The 19,314-nt window shown below is 46.2% G+C and overlaps 2 protein-coding genes and 1 long non-coding RNA gene across 3 annotated transcripts; 2 read left to right on the top strand and 1 right to left on the bottom strand.

Moving 5' to 3' along the window:
• The first annotated feature begins 2,565 nt into the window (after positions 1-2,565).
• LOC117846855 (cyclin-D5-2) lies at positions 2,566-4,848 on the top strand. The gene is made up of 5 exons (XM_034727954.2): positions 2,566-3,065; positions 3,145-3,231; positions 3,356-3,653; positions 3,760-3,896; positions 4,044-4,848. The coding sequence occupies exons 1-5, from the start codon at positions 2,745-2,747 to the stop codon at positions 4,251-4,253; spliced, it is 1,053 nt and encodes a 350-aa protein (XP_034583845.1). The 5' UTR covers positions 2,566-2,744; the 3' UTR covers positions 4,254-4,848.
• A 5,133-nt stretch (positions 4,849-9,981) lies between these two features.
• On the top strand, positions 9,982-13,261 carry LOC140222401 (uncharacterized). The gene is made up of 2 exons (XR_011897915.1): positions 9,982-10,586; positions 12,900-13,261. It is a non-coding gene; the product is annotated as an uncharacterized lncRNA (long non-coding RNA).
• LOC117847260 (calcium-transporting ATPase 10, plasma membrane-type) lies at positions 12,581-18,396 on the bottom strand. The gene is made up of 7 exons (XM_034728435.2): positions 17,918-18,396; positions 16,632-16,686; positions 14,558-16,509; positions 14,301-14,459; positions 13,912-14,083; positions 13,534-13,832; positions 12,581-13,165 (listed from the first exon to the last, which is right to left on the bottom strand). The coding sequence occupies exons 1-7, from the start codon at positions 18,092-18,094 to the stop codon at positions 12,917-12,919; spliced, it is 3,063 nt and encodes a 1,020-aa protein (XP_034584326.1). The 5' UTR covers positions 18,095-18,396; the 3' UTR covers positions 12,581-12,916.
• Positions 18,397-19,314: the final 918 nt, after the last annotated feature.

The raw sequence follows: 19,314 nt of genomic DNA, 5'->3' as shown, positions 1-19,314 counted from the left end.
TACGGTGGTCCAGTCCAGTCCATCCCATCCCATCCCATCCCATCCATGGCCGCTGCCTCCCCCTTGATCTCAGTGAGTGAGCTCTGGCCAAATCTTGGCACCTTCCCCTTCGCCGTATTTTGTTATTCGGATGGCAGCAATCGGGGCGGTACTGATGAATCCGCATCTTGGACGATGCGTGTAGAACTGGGCTAGTCCGGGACACCGGCCCTGGAATCATGCGTTTTGCTCGCTGCTGCACCCTCGCCCCCTCTCATGTGACCTCATATTTGTATACATGTACATATCTACATATGATTAATAGCTTCTGGATGTAGCATGACAGCGACCTTGGAGACAGCTAGCTTGCCCTAGTTCACGAGCATGGTGCACGCTGCGAGGTTTAAATTCCATGGAATTTCACCGTTTCTTGGTCGAAGTGAATCTTTCAGAGGTTTAAATTCCGTGGAATTTCACCGGTTTTTGTTTCTTTGGGTACTGTGGTGAAGTTTGTGATGGGATGAAACTTCATGCATGGGTGGGTTTGTGATGAGGTGCGAAATGTGGTGTTGCAAGATGCTATAGATTAGTCGCGTGATCCCTGAGCAGATGCCACGCTGTGTCCGTATTATGTCCCTTGCATTGCTCGCTTTCAAGAATGGCTCTGCTTTTTTTCTGAATGGATTTGGGGCCCCGGGCCCGCAAACCGGGTGATTTGTCTCACTGTTTGTGCATTTCTTCAGGAGGAGGCGAAGAGCGTTGCGATTTGATTTCTACCTGTTTTTGGATGCACTAAAGATTTTTGGGAGGGATGATGCTGGGAGGTGGTTGAGATTGGCCTCTCAAACAAATCCCGCCTTTTTTTACCTGTATTATATGGAGCCTGCAGCCTGCCTTTTCCACATCACTACTAGATTAGATTCTAGTAGGGTTTTCCAGGGACCAGAAATCTATTTATCTGAAAAAGAAGCACCAGGCCAGGAGTAAGCATGCTTGTCAGGTGGAGCGTGTGGATATTGTTTTTTTTTTTTTTGAGATGAGCGTATGGACAGTTGGAGGCACACTGTTGCATACTAAATGGATAATCTTGTATGCCAAATCCATTGTACAAGGATAGAATCTTAAACCAGTAATTTTAGTTTTGTAACTTGATCAGTCTATGGAAAAATAAATTGACATATACCAATCAGATAAATACACTGTCAACATACGTTTCATAATTGATTTAGGGGGTGTTAGTTCCACGGACTAAAGTTTAGTCCTTATCACATCGAATGTTTAAATACTAATCAGGAGTATTAAATATAAACTAATTACAAAATCAATTGCACAGATGGAAGCTAATTCGCGAGATGAATCTATTAAACTTAATTAATTCATGATTAGCACATATTTACTGCAGCATCACATTGTCAAATCATGAACTAATTAGGCTTAATAGATTCGTCTCGCGAATTAGTCTCCATCTGTACAATTAGTTTTATAATTAGCTCCTGTTTAGTTTTCCTAATTAGTATCTAAACGTTCGATGTGACAGGGACTAAACTTTAGTCCGTGGAACCAAACACCCGGTTAATGAAACTAATTTTTGATAATGTAGATGTTGGTGATTTTTCTATAAATTAAAATTAGATTGACTTAGGATAACATTGAAAAGAACCACATTTAAAGTGGAGCGAATGCTACTTTACTAACTTCATAAGGTTTCCTCTCTGACGTTCACATGGTATATATACACGATAGAAAGATTGATTAGGGTACGTTTGATAGAGCTCCTAGAGCAGCTTTCAGGTAGTATTTTTGCAGAGAAGTGATTCACTAATTATGTGAACTGAATCTCTAAAATGAACTAGAGACTAGGAGCTGGAAAAAAAAAGTAACTTTTGGAATTCACTTCTTGCACAGCAACACTTCATACTAAAAATTAACCTAGAGAATCATAGAGGATTGCTTTCAGACATGATTTTAGGAGGAGCTCAACCAAAATAAGCTCTTAGTGGTTAAAGTACCTGAATAGCACCTAGCAAGCCTAGGTTCAACTCCCCTGGTAGCGAATTCAACGGGTCTGAAATAAAAAATTAAAAAATAGGCCCTTAGTTGCTAGCGATAATGCATTATATGCCACGTATTCTTTATTGTGTTTAGAAGTGCTTTAGCAAACTCAAATATCCCAAGCATGGATACCTAACCAAGCGCCGATGGTTGGTTACAAATCCTATGTGAAAAAATAGTGAGCATTACAAATATGATTGCAGAGTAGCTAATAAATGAAAATTTGTAGAGTGCTGAAAGTACAATCATAAAGTATGATCAGTGTCACTCTTTAGAGTAAATGGTCATTAATTAAGGTGACAGGTGCACAAATACATGAATGCACTTCACATACGCCAGGCCGTAGTTGTATAGTACTCTTAGCCCAGGTGAAAAAACTTTACCAAAACTGTCAAATTTTACCACCCTTACCAAAACTGTCGATACATATCCGAATTGCAGAGGCCAGAAGGTAACACAGGAACACGAAAAAAAACAAAGAACGGTTAAAAAATTAGTGAAGCGAGAGCCGGTTAAATAGAGGGGAGGAGGCTTCGGTTGCCATCTCACTCTCGTCCCCTCCGGCCTCTGCCACGGCCCGCCACCGCCGCCGCCACCTCGCCGGCGACCACCGCAGCATCGGAGATTCCAGAGCTCGCGCCCCTCGCGCATGGTTCTTGGCTTCTCGCTTGCTCGACGTGTCCTGTAACTAACTGACTAACCGTGGTGACGAGATGATGCCGGTGGAGGCGGCGGCGGCGGAGGACTGGTCGGCGTGCGCGTTCTCGCTCACCTGCGAGGAAGACGGCGCCGACCTCGGCGACGGCTCCGTCGACGACGGCGTGCTCTTCTCGCCCTACAATGCCGGTGACGAGGAGGAAGAGGAGGAGTACTTGGAGCAGCTGGTGTTCAAGGAGGCCAGCTTCTGCTGCTCCTCCTCCGACTCCGCCGCCGACTGCGAAGGCGACGGCGACGTGGACGGCGAGTGCCAGTCCGTCGTCTCCGAGGAGTGGTTCCGGCAAGCTCGCCTCGCCGCCGTCAAGTGGATTCTTGAAGTGAGCATCCGCCTCTCTCCCGATTAGCTAAGCTCCATTAGATTCGCATGGCATCTGATTGCATCGTTCGCCATTGCAGACGCGCGGGTACTTCGGGTTCGGCCACCGGACGGCGTACCTCGCCATCGCCTACTTTGACAGCTTCCTTCTCCGGCGACGCGTCGACGTAATCTATCTAACCGCGCCGCCGCTGTTAAGATTAAAAAAGTTTTCTTTTCCTTAAAAAAAGAAAGGAAAAGGCCTCTGCTTTTGAATGCCAATGACGCCGGGCATTGCGTTGGTGGTTGCAGAGGGAGGCGATGCCGTGGGCGGCGCGGCTGTTGTCCGTGGCGTGCGTGTCCGTCGCCGCCAAGATGGAGGAGTGCCAGGCGCCGGCGCTGTCGGAGTTCGACGCTGGCGGCTACGACTTCTGCCCGGCGTCCATCCGCCGGATGGAGCTGCTCGTGCTGTCCACGCTCGGGTGGCGCATGGGCGCCGTCACGCCCTTGGACTTCCTCCCCTGCTTCTCCTCCCGGCTCCACCCGCACGGCGGCGCCGGCGCCGGCGCCGCCCTCAAGGCCATCGGCTTCATCTTCGCCACGGCCCAAGGTTGTTCTTGTCCGTACACATCAAAATCGAATCTTTTTTTTCCTCTCTCTTCTGACATCCAGTGATCTGTCTTGCGTTGCTCTGACTGACTGGTTTGTTTGTGCAGCTGGTAGCGTGCTTGATCACAGGCCGTCCACTGTGGCTGCAGCTGCTATCTTGGCTGCAACCTATGGACCTCTGCTGACCAAAGAGGCACTGGATTCCAAGATGAGATACCTTTCTCCATCTCGTCTTATTGAGAAGGTTGATCACTTGCTTGCATCTTTGAACATCCATGTACTAGCATTTTGACCATATGAATGTTCTCTCCGGATAAACTTAGAATTAGATGAACTTCACTTCATTCACCATCTTTATGTTAAAAAGAAATGTGTTTGTTTCTGTGATCAGGAGCATGTACACGCCTGCTACAGTGTGATGGTTGGGGGCATGAACAGGAGGGGTAACAAGAGATCATTGCCATGTTCAGGCTCCGACGAGGTTGCCACTAGTACATATGATTCTGTTCTTGTTGATGATGTTACCGACACCGCCGCCTTTGCGACGGCGGTGGCGGCGAGGAATAAGCGGATCAGGCTGGAGCTGCCGGGCATCCGTTGAGAAGCTAGCACCACCGGGGACACAATTTTTAGCCAGATGTCTAGGGGGGCTTGGTTTGATCTTCCCTTTATTTTCATTCTTTTAACTTATATGTTTGCAAAAAAAAAAAGTTTTTTAGGTTCTTTGAGCCATTGCCATGGGTTGGCATTGGCTGCTGTCAGATTGGATTGGTTTGGTTTGTGTGAGAGGTGGAAGAGATGAACAAAGCAGAGGGCTGAGCTTTCCTATGGAGAGGAGAGCTTAGGTTAATAAGCCCAATGCCAGTGCCCAAATGGGGCACATTCCAGTCAACTTTACTTGAAAGTTGCACTGTTTGATAAGCCATTGTGGATGGCATGTTGCAATGCAATTTGCATTCATATGGTGAGATGCTGCTTCTGCAGAGAAGTTGCAAAACAAGTGGTAACAACACTGAGGTTGAGGGTTTTACCATTGTTTATAGAGGAGAGAGAGAGAGAGCTGTTTCCTTTTTTCACTTGCGCAAGTGGATGTGTGAGTGTTTCACTCTGCACTTGCTTGGGTTACATCGGTTTGTAACAACCCTGTGTACTTGTGTAACCCCTCTTGTTCCTGAGGAATGGATCAGATTGCATCATGTGTGTGACCTCCCTGTAGGTTTCTTGATCAGTTCTGCCGACTGCTGCAATTTTCAGTGTCACTCATTCACTTCTGCTGGGCCATGGCAGTGGTTCTTCTTGCTCTGCTTTTTTCTCCAGGAGGATCCAATGCAACCTTTTTCCTGTTACATTGCAACCAGCTTAGCACATGCTTGATGAATCTTGGCCAAACCCCACTATTGCACAGGCAGAACTTGCACAATCCACAGTAATGTAAGTAAAGGAAGAGATGGCCGGTGTGTAAAGAAAGCCATTGTCAACCATGATTAGTAGCAAGTACATTGTGGCCCTTTGGACATTATTGTGCATGATGAGCAAAGCATGCAACAACACACTACGTGCTGTTGTGTGGGAAGGAAGACAAGTGCTGCTGCATATGGATGGGAGTATTAATGAACAAGATAGATACAGGAGATTAGCACTTTAGGCCAATAATTGCCAAAAGATTAGGGTGATGTGACTTCTAACTTATGTAGTTGTGTATTTGGTTGGTATGGAGCTGCACAAGTTTGATATTTGTTACACCAAGAGGATGTGGAGCACACTGAGGCAACTTGCAAGTTCTGAGCAAAGTAAACTATCAAAAAGAAGTTGTGGCATGTGACATTTTTCAGCAAATGGTATACTTGACCTTTCCTGTATAATACCAATTCTGGAAATTGCTCATTAGGTGTATGTGAATTACATTCCGCAGATGATAATTACAAGTAATAAACATGGATTTATCGTAACTCTTCCAAAGAAAAAAACTCTTTCAAACACAAACCCCCATACATTAGTCAATGCAATGAACAAAGAAGGTTACCACTGTGCCACCATGCACATGCGGTTAAAGATAAACAACAAACATGCTCAAAATATTACTACTTTCATGGATACAATAATGATGATATCTTTACATCCACAGCCTTTATTTTTCTCCATCTCACCCCATGATAAACCCTAAACCATAAAGTTGGTCTTCTAGCCTCATCCACTATCTAATGCAGGTCTTACATTGCACCCTGCCTTACAGCTGGTAAAAAGAGCTTTTGCCTCTGCACTCTGGCAATGAAAATGCCTGGCCTGCCCCCATGGGCAATGGAGTGGCTTTCTGAGCTGAGAGCCAGCCACCAGTCCACCACCACCACCACCACCCCTGCAGGCTGCCTGCTGCAGCCATGGCCTTACCGATCCTCTCTCTTTCTCTCTCATTCATGTGCCTTCATGGCTTTGTTTTGTTTCTCCAATGTTGCTATATAAAGGAAAGCGGTTCCTTGCATTGAAACATGGTCAGTTGGTCACAAATGCGTCTGTGCTGTTCTCAAACAGACAACAGTGTTTCTATGAAGGTAGGCCAGCTGGCACTTGGAATATGGAACTCAATTTGCAAAAGTTTATTAGGTATGTTCGTTTAGCTCAGATAGATGAATAAATACATGCTGTTTATTAAAATATAATTCAGTTGTAGTTCATGAGTGTTCCAAGAGAAAATTTTACCCTTTTCTATAGGAATAATTCCTCACATGCCTGATCAAATGTAAGCCATGGCATCTAAGAAGAAATGATGGAGAAGATATAAATACGAATTTTTCATTTCCCAAGTTTGAACATCTTTTTTCCTAAAAGGGAGAAAAGAAAGAGTATCGAAATGAACTATGTATCTTTGTATTAAGAATAGAATGGTCACCCAAATTTGGGCAAACACTTCCCTTACCATACTTTTATTTTCATTCAAACCGATCTACTTATCATCTATGATATACCTCGGAGGTCGAGCTGGTCAAGAAGAATGGACCACTATAAAATTGCAACTGCATGAAAGCAGATCAAATCAAACATGTTTAGGGGATTTTCTTGAACTAATCAACTGTACAATGTTAAGATGGGCATTGGGCAACTAAAGATAATCTTACAATAATGCTTGTGTCAACCAATAGCAGCAAACCTGGTAGCTTGTATCTAAAGTGTACAGAGGATATACTATTGCCTGCATTCTGAATCTGGGCTTGCCCAAGCCTAGATGTGCAATATGCATACGGTCGTTGGGTGAATAAACATGAGGATCCAGAAAGGTTAGCAAACCTGCACAGCTTCTCAGTCACCAATGCAGTCAAAAACAGGCTTGGAGACAAAGCTTTGGTTAAATTTTGCTGGTTCAAAGGAGTCCCACAGCTGCCACCTAGAAGTGAGTGGCCACCTCACTGGATGGCCGGCTGCCCCTGGTCCTAGCAAACCACCATTTTTTTTTGGCAACACTTGAGTACTTGACTATTATGAACATGAACAGTGTGTAGTAAAAAAAACTCGGATCCTATATAAAAGATTTATCTAGGAGTAAACATCGATCTAATTTCTCGTAGTTTTGTGCCTGTATGATTCTAGTATGAAATGCACCACATGAAATTGAAGGGGAAAAAAAGAAGTAGCAAAGGAATAGGATGAGGTATGGCAGTTGGAGTTTGTACAGCTGTGAGTCTCATCTCTCAACTGAAAGCCTGGGGCAAAGATGGCCGGCTTGCATCAATGGCAGGCAGGGTGTGGCCCTGGCTGCTCACTACTGTGCAGAAGGGTGAGCACTTGGGGTGTGGTCTAAAGGCTAGAAACAAGCCTGCACAAAGACAAAGAGGCCAGCACAAAGATATCTTCCCATGCATCACGCAACAGAGAGCATGAGAGCAGCATGTAGCACAGTGACACACACACACAAATCCTGATCTGGTCAAGGAGACATTAGGGCTTGTTTTGTATCGCTTGTTTTGGTTGTTCTTGCGTGATGGCACTGCTTGTGAATGCGATGAACTGTCTACTGTGGGTGCGGTCCCGATTCTTACCTTGTCGTACTCTAACCATCGATACATTTTGTGCTTAGGTATATACCTATTTTTATTTTTTTACGGGGAAGGTTTATCTATTTTTATATTGTAGTATTTGGATAAAGAGAATGATACTCCCTCCGTTCCAAATTGTAGGTCGTTTTGACTAGTAGGTTCATAAATATTATTAGGCCAGTTTCAATAGAAGAGTTTCATGGGCATTAAATTTTATACCACATCAGCAATTCTGCTAACTTGGCAAGATCATTTATGAGGAGAGTTTCATCAGATGTGAGAGGAGTTTCATCCCCATGACACTCCGCTGGCACAGTTAGCTAATTCTCAGTCTTGGTAACTATGCAATGAAACCGTGCACTGAGACTGGCCTTATGCACCTAGACATACATGTATAATAATATCTATGAACCTTAAAAAGTTAAAATGACCTACAATTTAGAATGAAGGGAGCATCACAAATTGAGATTATTTTAGCATTTTTAGATCTATAATTTTTACTAGACACGTAGACCGAACACCGAACGCAAATTCTTGAACCACAGTGCTAAAGGAGGTTAATAACCATGATCTGGTTGGTCACTTGAGATCGTCTTAGGATAGTGTTAATTACCATGATCTCACACTGTATTTCCGTCGATCCTTAATCGAAATGTGTGGTGGCTGCCGTTGTGGACATTATGAGGAGGCCGTGCCGTGCAGCTGCCGGTCTGGTCTGGTCAACCTCGAGATCGGGGACATGATCAGAGCCAGAGCCAGAGCGAGCCACGGCATTCCCTTCTTCCGCCTCGGTTCCTGCGCCAGCCAGATGACCTGACCCACGGGCCGGTGTTCCAATTCCTACTACTCGTATCCGTACTTGAAAACTCGATCGGTACCGAACCGTGGTACAGTACATTCTAAAACTAGTGTCTGATAGAAAACTATAAATGTACTCGTATCGTCATTTTCAGATGGAATTCATCTCTACGACTCATCAGAGTAATTTGTAATCGAACTTTTATTCGGATTTTTTAGTTTGTTCAGAATAGTATTTCTTGCAAATGCGCTAATTGTATTGGATGATGCGTGCCATCCATGGAAAGAGCGCACAAATGCCCTGTTGCGTGGACTGGGATCCTCCTGATGCACACAGCATGTCCTGGCCGCTGTGGATGGAGCAAAGCTAAATGTGTAGCAGTATATCTGTCTCAGTTGTGTGCTGGTTTAGGAAGGAATTGCAAAAAGAAAATGTTAAATTTTGAAGAATTCTTTCTACAAAAATTCCCTTTTCAGTTTTTTTTTTCAGTCTACAAAACGGTTCTGGGCGTTTCCTAACAATGGCCCATTGGGCCCCAGGCCGATGTTGTCCTCCATGGGCTGTGATCATTCTCGGCCCAGGAACTTATTGTTACGGATCGGACGTCATGTACATTTGCTTGTTGATCCAGCATGTCGGTCGTTCCTGTGCTCGTGGTCATCCTCGCCGCCGTCGCGGCATCACCACGCACGGCCGCCGCCGACGCGACGCAGAACCTGCCTGCGCCGCAGGATTTCATCCGCTCCCGCTGCGACACCACATGCCGTGTCTAAGGCCGGAGGCCGCCGCGGAGTGCAGCAAGCTCCCTGCTCCCGTTCGCCGCGTCCATCAACGTACGGCAGCTACATCAGGGCCTCCCACACCGCCGCCACCATCATGGTCTCCGAGCTCAGGGCCTTGGCGAGCTCGGCCGCGCACGCCCGGAGTAAAAGCTGGGCGGGTGCGCCCGGATGGCCGAGGAAGCCGTCGCCGGGGCCAAGGAGCCGCTGGCCAAGCTCAGGCGCCTCGAGCCCTCGACGCCGTAGGCGACGAGAGGATGGGCGAGTTCGATCTTCAAGCCGTGGGGGACTGGTTTCAAAGCGTGAAGAAGGGTTTCCAGCAGGAGTGCCATGATGGAGGAGTCAAGAACATCAGGGATCCTACAAAGGAGATGCCCAGGGCTGGAGTGGTGAACTCCATATATGCTTCCGGTGCCCTCGTCAGCGGCTCCACGCCATATTCACTAAGTTTATGGCATCTCACCTATGATTAATTGGTTTATTATCTTTTTGTTTTCACCGATGCCCATCCATCCATGATCATTAGTATTCATATATATGTGTGTTTTTTTAGTTAATTATATTATTTGTAATGCCCCTGTTACCTATTTTTATTTTTTTAGCTATATATGCAGCCTGTGCACTCATTCAATAAAGCTATATATTATATGTATGTCTTTGAGTTAATTATTTGCAATGGCCCATTACATATTTTAATCTGTTGAGCTACCGTACGCATGCATTTCTGTGCCGGCTACAGAAAGAGCTGTCGCGCCGGTTTTCGGTGAACCCCCGTCGAATTTTTATACGATCCGACGGTAAAAATTGGAGCCAGCGGTAATAATATACCATCACCGTCGATTTGTATTACGTAACAAACTATCAGGGGAGGGTGAAGGGGGAGGCGGACCCGAAATTTTTGAGTCCGGCCCTCTCTCCCCTCTCCCGCACCGCCTCCCTCTCTCCCCGCGCGTCTTATCCTCTCCCTCCCTCCCCGCGCCCCGCGCGTCTCCTCCTCCCTCTCTCTCTCCACCTTTCTCCCCGGCGGCTAGCGCTCCCCTCCAGCCTCCCTCGCCAGTCTCGGACTCCTTCCACTCTCTCCTCCCTCTTCAGTCTCGACCCTCCCTCCACCCTCCCCTCACTCCCGAATCTCGCCCCTTTGCTGCTCCTCCCCTCCCCCCTCCGCTCGCCCCTCACTCTCACAGAGCCACTCGAGACGGCAGCAAGGAGCTACGGCGAGGCAAGGTGCGGCGGCCGGTTTGAGGTGAGGTGGTGATGACGGACATAGCAATCCGGCTGCGGGCGGCGAGATCCAAGCGGCGTCACAGCATCCAGGCTTCGTCCCCCTGGTGCGTCTCTCTCTTTCTCTATGTATGTGTGAACGACGGCGACTGGCAGGGCTCATCGTGACGGCGCCCGGGCATGACGTGGGGGCACGTCGCGACGGTGGAAGGGGGCGGAGCGTAGGGGCCAGGTGCAAGGGCGGCCGGCGAGCGTAGGGGCTAGGCGGCTGTTGGTTTTTCCTTCTTTTTTTTTGAAAAGGGTATCACCGTTGGTTCTTGTCCGGCGGTGATACCAATCCCTATCACCGCCGACCCTAATCCAATGAAACGCTAAACCGGTGGTGATGAACAGTTTGGGACCGGCGATGATACGGGGTTCTGTAGTAGTGAGTACTGTTTATTTATTTATTCTGAACAATTTTTTTTTGTTTATTTCAGCATCCTGCTTGTTCACGCTTATCTGCCACTATTTAGAACGTACAGTATTTTCTTGGAAAGATATAGCATGCACGTACTGCAAAATACGATAGGGACCCAATGGCCAGATCGAGCTAGCCATGCATGTTAGCCATGTTGATGCATGCGATAGCCAAAATAATTCTTTTTGCATGCTGCTAGGCAACACTAATAGAATATCCCTACGTCACCAATTTCCTGCCTTTGTGTTCTTTGCATCGCCACCGTCGCCAGACATACTGGTTCACTTTTATATATGGGCTCACAGCTCCCTACGGCCGGTGACCCAGTCCATGGCACCCTCGGCTACCCCCGCATCGTTCAGTTGCTCTTCTTCTCCTCCTCCGTCCCTCCACCCTTTACCCATCTCGCATCCCCATCAATTGCCCTCCACCCCTGTAACAATTGCTAAATCTTGCTCGTGTTCTGGTGCCATTTTACCATTTCTGTCATCAAATGTGTTTTTATCCCTAACGCATGAACTTACAGCCATTTCGTTGTCGGTAATTTCCAAGTGGTTGTGTCAGATCATTACTTGTATTATTGGAAAGATTTACGTTCTGGCATTTTTTGATGAAACAAGATTATTGATTTTCTTTTCTTATTCGTATTAAATTTCATATGTCTCGTACTATTACAGAAATCAGACCGGACCACCTCTCAGTCCATCACTAGTAGAGAAATAAACCATAGTTCCGGTTGAGAAACCTTATAGATCTCGATTTTTCCAACCGGGACTAATCATTTGGGACTAAATGTCCCGATCTTCAGTCCCGGGTTCATCTTTAGTCCCGATTGGTAAGGATTTTGCAAAAAAAAATATTAGAAATTCCCTAGAGCCACAAGTCATGCGATTCTCCACACGAAATATGCGCGTGAGCGATGCGTGGCACGACCTCAGACCTTGCGCGTAGCTTCCTTACCATCTCACCTACCCAGCACATCTGACTAACTAGGGGATGCAATCCTTTTGTAGTAACTTGTGGGGACCTTTAGTCCCGGTTTGTGTTACCAAACAAGACTAAAGACTAGTCCTGGTTGGTAACACCAACCGGGAAGGTGTCTCCACAGATTATGGAATTTAGACCCGGAACTAAAGCTTCTTTGGTTCCGGGTCAAAAATAACTGAGATTTTGTTGAGGATGGAACGTTGTTTTACTACTAATGCATTAAGGGTTTATCTTAAGATTACTAGATTTATTTGAGATCTGCCAATTCAGTCTCTCGGACGTGTTCATAGGAGGTAAAGTGTGAGTGCATACATAACGGTGAGCATGTATGCGTGCATGTAAAAGTCTACATTTGTAATATGTTTAGGAAAAAAAAAAGGACCAGCCACCGTATATTGTAGTTGAGGAGCAGTCGACTAGTGCAGCCTTTCGATACTCTGATGTGTGCGTGATTCGTGCCGTTGGGCCATGTGTTCTCCGTGTAAAGTTGGGGGCATTTGAGCAGTCAAATTTTACTACAGATATTTTTACATATACGATGTTGTGAATGGAAATATAAAGCAAGTATATTGATTTCATCCAGTATTCCTTAGCCTAAAAAGTTTCCGTGCTCAATTGTTCAGATCAAACCAAAGCTTTAACCAAGAAGGGAAATATCAAACGAACCATATTTCCATCCATTGATTCACATAAATATCCTGGAGTACGTCTAAATTCCATTTCAAAGGCTAAGCACCAATCTTACAATTCTGCTACACTAACAGAGCTGACCCTGAACCCTAGTGCCAAAAACACAATGCTTCTTACAATACGATGCAATCTAACCACAATTGCTGGCTACAAAACTTTTCAGAGTGCAGCAGCTGTTCCCAAGCTTGCTCTCCACATGCATTCCAAAAGTTTATGCGCGGAGAGCTCAGCTCCACAGAATATCATGCAATTTGGTCAGTCTCAATATATCTGTGCTTTGTAGATAAGGATCTTCAATGATCATGACGAGCCAACAGGAATCAGCTTGATGGCTACAGCTATGGGCATCCCTGCAAGGCCCAGGAGCACGCTGGCAATCCACTGGTGCACCGTGAGAGGCCTCGTGTTGGCGAACTCGCCCAGGAATTGCACCATGATGAATTGGAAGATGACTGTGCTGGTGAGGACGGCCATGAAGACGTAGTTCTTCATCATGCCCTTGAGCACGTTGATTTTTTCCATCTCCCGAGAGCTTATCTCGTTGAACACCTGGAACAGCATATAGAAATCAGAATAGCAGAGAACACGCCTGAAAGAATGTTGATCTTATTTTCCTCAAAATTAATTGCACTCGCTATCAATCTCCTGCTCTGTTTTGTAGCTAAGTGTGTTAGGTCAATGAATGCTAGTTGGAGTTCTGACTGCCAATTTTTAACAGTAACAATAATATCGCATGACAAGCGAATGAAATTGACTTGGTGATATGCACAGAAAAGGTTGCGATGAATTTACTAATAATACAAAATGAGAAATGTAGAACTGCTAGCGCAAGCTAAGGTGCTGATGTCAACGGTGACATGGCTACTGAGAAGACAGATCACTAGTGGAAAGGAAGTGATTTGCAGCAGTAGTCATACCTGGCAGAAGACGAATGAGTTGAAAATTATTGTGTTTAGCACAACATCGGTATCAGAGCCTTCAAGCCCAAAAAAGTTTTTCCCTTGCGTCTGGAGGTACCACATAACGAAAAATTGGTAGAAAGACATTCCCAAAATGTTCCTCCACATTACATTTGTAATGAATTTCCCTGTCCTTCCTACAGGCTCTCTCTTCATCAGGTCATCGTTAGGTGGTTCCGTGGCCAGTGCAAGGGCGCCAAGGGTGTCCATGATCATGTTGACCCAAAGAAGCTGAACAGCTGTCAGTGGTGCATTTCCTGGCATTACAAGTACATATCATTAGGCAAAGACATCCGAACTCTGAAGTTAACAGAATAGTGGGGCCAGGATGGATACCTGTAAAGCAAGCTGAGGAGAAGTTAACCAATAGTGCCACAACATTGACGGTCAGTTGAAACTGCACAAACTTTTGAATATTGATGTAAACAGAGCGTCCCCACTTGGCAACAGTTACGATTGTAGAGAAGTTGTCATCCAGAATTATAACATCAGCACTCTCTTTTGCAACCTGAAAAGGCTTATATTAGGTCCACCTGGATGAAACGGATAAGACCAGCAGGATATGATATCAAAATAGCAACACCAAGGTCCAGCAAGGATGAATAAAATCCTACATGCATGTACCACATAAAGCAATAAAAGTATAAAACATGCCACCATGGCATATCTGCTAGTTAATGAATATGAATTATTTTATATGGTCTCTAACGATTAAGCATCCGCACCTCAGTCCCCGCAATGCCCATTGCAAGTCCAATATCTGCTTCATGCAATGCAGGAGCATCATTTGTGCCATCACCAGTAACAGCAACAACATCGTTGAATGTTGTGCGCAAATGCTTTACAAGTGTATGCTTGTCGAGTGGTGATGATCGGGCCATTACCTTTAACGCACAGAATCAGCAGTAGGTGAGACTTGTTGATATACTGTTAAAAGTTTTTGAAAGTCAATAAGAATTAAGATATCATGTAGACAGCAAACCTGGATTTTTGGAACCAGCTTAAGGAGTTCATCTAGGCTTTTCTCTCTGAATTCTGGTCCTTCAATAGCTATGCCATCTTCAGTAAGTATACCGCATTCACGAGCAATTGCCTTTGCTGTATTTATGTTGTCTCCTGTGACCATTCTCACCATAATTCCAGCAGCCCGGCAAGTAGCAACAGACTCCCTCACACCTGGACGGACAGGATCTTTGATACCTACTATTCCAATGCATGTGTAGCCTTGTAATGGTATATGCTCCATGATGGAAAAACCTTCTTCCATTTCCCTATAAGCAAGGCACAACGTCCTAAGAGCTTCACCAGCAAAACTATCAATAACACCATTGAGCTTGTCAGCGGTTGCTTGATCCAGAGGATGAACACTACCTGTCTCATCTAGGAACTTATCACAGGCAGCCAAGACTATTTCTGAAGCACCTTTACAGTGTGCACGGTGTCCTCCTCCAGGAAGCTCAAGAATAACACCCATCCTCTTTTTTGTTGAATTAAAAGGTTCCACTTTCACAATCTTAGTTTCATCACGTTTTGCCTTAAAATCTCCACCTAGTGCCAATGCAAACTCCAATAAAGCAGTCTCTGTGGGGGTGCCCAGGATCTGATATTTCCCATCCTGGTTAAATACAACCTCGCCACTTGTATTGTTAAATATAGACTCCAGAAGAGTTTTGACAACAATCTCTGGGAGTTCAGAACATAACTTCGATGCGTTCTGAGAACCGTTAACTTCCTTGATATTTCCACAGATGCAGGCCTTAACAACAGTCATATGATTGGTTGTCAGCGTTCCTGTCTTGTCGCTGCAGATGGTAGTAGCTGAGCCCATAGTTTCACAAGCAGCCAAGTTACGAACCAGTGCCTTGTCATTCATCATTTTCTTCATGGCAAAAGCAAGGCTCAGCGTGACTGCTAATGGCAAACCCTCAGGAACAGCAACAACAACAATGGTAACTGCAATAGCAAAATGCTCCAGCAACTCTAGTGCTTCATCTCCTGACCAGCTTAAAAGCAGCCCCTCATGGTATTTCTTGCTGAATAGCCCTTGGGAAAGGACAATGAAAGTTATAACAGCAAAAAATAGTCCAATCTGACCAATAATAGTCGCAACTCCATTAAGTTTGACCTGCAGTGGGGTTTCGTCATCCCCACCTTCACTTAGAGTGGCCATTAGTTTTCCCCATTGAGTGCGCATGCCAACTGTTGTGACTAGCATCTTGCAAGACCCATCTTGCACTTTGGTCCCTGACAAAAGAAAAGGATTATCTTCACTTACAGCAACAGGTTCGCTCTCACCAGTTAGACTAGATTCATTAATCAATAGAGAGAATCCTGAAATGAAGAGCCCATCTGCAGGGACCTGATCCCCAATTGCTAAATGGACAACATCTCCAGGAAGAAGATCATATATCGATAGCCTTTGCCTAAAGCCATTCCTTGTAACCTGTACTTGGATTTTCTTTTTCTCCTTGTCCAGGTCCTTGAACTGCAGTGACTGCCGATAGTCACTTGTTGCAGTCACAAACACAACCAAGAGGATACTGGCAACAATCCCAAGACCATCATGAGCACCTTTTGGCCACCCTTCCATCGCAATGCCAACAACCAGCGATACGAACGCGCAGACAGCAAGAATTATAAGAGTGGTATCTTGAAGAGCTTCCCATACAAACACCCAGAAACTTCGGATCTCACTTTCCGTGAACTTGTTTATCCCATATATGTCCTGCCTGCGCTTAATGCTGTCCTCATCTGTACTTAGCCCGTCTGTTTTCGATGTCGCGAGTTTCTCCGCAATTCCATTAACTCCACCATGGATGATGAGCTTTTTACTATCATGGCCCTCGACAATGGACCCGAGCTCGTCGGCACAGATCTGAAACCCCGCAGCCTTGACTTCCTCAGGGACAACATACTCGCTCCGAAGTGAGAGACCTGAACATTCAGCAACATGGTTTTAGGTATGCTGTGTTAGAAAAATAGAAGATCTGGAGTCCAAAAATTCCAAAAGTGTGACGAATCAAGGCAGCGTTGTCTGTTGGTTGGTACATAATTACCCTGTATAAACTGCAGCGCAGCCTTGGAGACCAACACGGCGACACGCAGCTTCTCCTGCAACACACAAGCAATGTGAGCTTGAGTATGCTCTTAAAAGCATTGCAGAACAGAAGCTATATCTATTATTATAGAAGAAAAAAAAAAGGCAGCAAGGCCAACGCTGGCTCGGATCGCAAGCTTAACCACTGAAATCATGAAACGGGAATTAGAGGGTGTAGTAGATAGTGATGGAAAGCTTTGATGAACAAAAGCTACTATGTAATAGCTTCCCATAAGGCCTCCTCCAATGGTTGCATATGAGCTAGCTCATAGAATATTTTCTCATATTTTAATAGGAGAGAGAAGAGCTATCTCTTGATCAAGAGATAGTCTCATACACGCACTTCAAGATTGCGTGGGGATGACGTGTGGGTCATTCATATTATGAGCTATGTGCTAAGAGCTAGATCATTGGAAGGGTTGTCTCCTAGAGTGCTTAGAGCTAGGTACTAGCTCATACCATTGGAGGAGGCCTAACATTCCAGTACCTGAACCTTGTAAGCTGGTAACCCCAGCAAACATACTTTGCTTTCACATAAAGCAGGGCCAATATGGTCTATTGTCTATAAAAAAAAAATCATGAAACGGGAGGGGGCAAAGCTATGTGTGTTGCTGCAGCGTTTAAGGGATTCGCTGACAAAGTTATGGAACACCGTTCGATGCTATGGTTCTAATCAAGTAAGAGTGGAGTTGATAGTAGCCAGCTGCAACAGCCTAGTGAAAATGTGCTGGTAATCAAAGCCAATTGGTGGCCGGGATTTCCCGAACTGGCAGCACCAAAACAGAGCAAACTCAGAGAAGCTAAGGTATGTCGTTGCGGCACTGTGAAATGGGGCAAGAATCGACAACCGTCCCTTGTAGGTGAACAACAATCATCCTCTATTCCCAGTGGCCTTATGCTCCCCGCGGCTGATCCTGCAGCTGACTTGGTTTCAAAAGGTTAAAAAAAAACACACCCAAAATGCTCGGCAACAGACGGCCTAAAAACAGTGCTAGTTTTCAGTTAGGAAAACCCCAATCCCCCATCCGTGCACGCCGGTGAATCACGGCCACGGCCACGGCCACCATCCCGGCGGCGCTGCCGAGGCCACCGAATCCAGCACGGCGGCGAGCGGGCAGGCAGCAGCCCCAAGTCCAGATCCCGCCGGCGGAGCGCGGATCCCGGCGGAGGCCGGGGGAAGAGAGGGGAGGAAGGGAAGGGAAGGTGGGAGTGGGAACTGGGAAGGATCGGGAAGGGAGGGCGCACGTGGTTGGCGTGCTTGATGGCCTCCGCCTCGCCGCGCTTCTCGAGGTTGGCGGTGAAGCGGAACCGTCGCTTGGGGTTCTTGACGACGCTGCAGAGGCGGCGCCACCGGCGGAGCGCCTCCTCGGAGGAGTTCTTGGGCTGGACGCCCCCGAACCGCTCCTCCAGGTAGCTCTCCATCCCCCTCCCACGCACCGGCCCTCCCCTCCACTGCCAGGCAACTGCAACTGCAGCTGCAGCCTGCTCCGGGTCCGGTCCTCCCTCGACCTCGGGGTCAGGTCAGCCGGTCGGACAAGCACCAATCAGGCGCGCGCGCGCGCGCGTGGGGTGTGTGGTCCGGTGGCGGTGGGGGGTGGCGGGGGTGACGGGGTCTTGGGCGCTGCTGTGCTGGTTCCCGCGAGCAGCGACCGCAGGGCAGGCGAGGAAGGAGCGGGGAAATTGGGGGGAGACGACGACACGAAGCGAGTGATGAAGTGAAGGCGAGGGCGACCAACAGCAGTGACGTCACTCGCGGCGAGCATCGCAGTCGCCACTCGTTTCTAGTGCGTTGGGGTCAAAATGGAGCTTGGTTCATGGCCAAATTTGCATATATCGCCCTGCGTCTTTTTTTGGGCTTTGAAAATTTCTATTTATTTGTACTTGGTTTGGTTGAAAACTCTCGCCTCCCAACCACAAATCAATTCTAGAATCTATGAATATATAAAAATCAAAATAACCTTTGGAATGGAGAAAATTAAAAAAAATAAACAACTTATAATTTGGGACGGATAAAGTACCGTTGTAAATTTTGCATCTCAACTGCGATGGCAACGAGGAAAAAAATGGTACACCTATCACTGATCCTTTCTATTGAAGCACGTCCGTTTTTTCTAAGGGTGTTTTGCTAATAAACACCGGTAATTTTCTCGGATATTTCGGAGCCTCGAGCACGTCATTTTCCTTTTAGAAACAATGTTCACGCACATATATACCTACGTACATTCAACACACAACATCTCGAGATCTTTAAACTCGGTATAGAGGTTTTTACTGTGGATGATGGATTATTGTATCACGGTATCAGTTTGGCGGGCAAAAGTAGAACCGACCACCGGCTCCACATGTCCCGTCTTTCCCTCGTGCTAACTTGTTGTCGGAACAGTGGTGTTCGAGCAGAAGTAGAATGAGAAAAAAGAAAAGGTAGAATTCAGGAGAGAATCGACATAAGAAGATAAGAAACTTTGACAACCCACCGCGCGCACCTATTCCGAAAGCCCCATGGCAAAAGAAGCTACACTGCACGCTTCGCTTTCAAAACGAGAGTTTTTTTTTCTGAACGGAACAGCAAAAGCTTTGCCGTAACTTTTATTGGAAGAGCAAAAACGAAAAAACAGGTACTAGGCCCTACACAACTGGCAACG

The sequence above is a fragment of the Setaria viridis genome, chromosome 3 (genome assembly GCF_005286985.2).
Source record: "Setaria viridis chromosome 3, Setaria_viridis_v4.0, whole genome shotgun sequence".
NCBI lineage: Eukaryota > Viridiplantae > Streptophyta > Magnoliopsida > Poales > Poaceae > Setaria > Setaria viridis.
The sequence above is the reverse complement of the archived record's forward strand: the minus strand, read 5'-3'. Positions and strand labels throughout refer to the sequence as shown.

What these genes read in the sequence shown, in the direction of transcription:
- LOC117846855 (XM_034727954.2), top strand. Translation starts at nt 2,745, where the DNA reads ATGATGCCGGTGGAGGCGGCGGCGGCGGAGGACTGGTCGGCGTGCGCG. An exon ending in TTCTCCGGCGACGCGTCGAC is followed by an intron (nt 3,232 to 3,355) that starts GTAATCTATCTA and finishes TGGTGGTTGCAG; the next exon opens with AGGGAGGCGATGCCGTGGGC. An exon ending in CATCTCGTCTTATTGAGAAG is followed by an intron (nt 3,897 to 4,043) that starts GTTGATCACTTG and finishes TTCTGTGATCAG; the next exon opens with GAGCATGTACACGCCTGCTA.
- LOC117847260 (XM_034728435.2), bottom strand. Translation starts at nt 18,094, where the DNA reads ATGGAGAGCTACCTGGAGGAGCGGTTCGGGGGCGTCCAGCCCAAGAAC. An exon ending in CTCCTCAGCTTGCTTTACAG is followed by an intron (nt 13,833 to 13,911) that starts GTATCCATCCTG and finishes TTGTAATGCCAG; the next exon opens with GAAATGCACCACTGACAGCT. An exon ending in ACTCATTCGTCTTCTGCCAG is followed by an intron (nt 13,166 to 13,533) that starts GTATGACTACTG and finishes ATGCTGTTCCAG; the next exon opens with GTGTTCAACGAGATAAGCTC.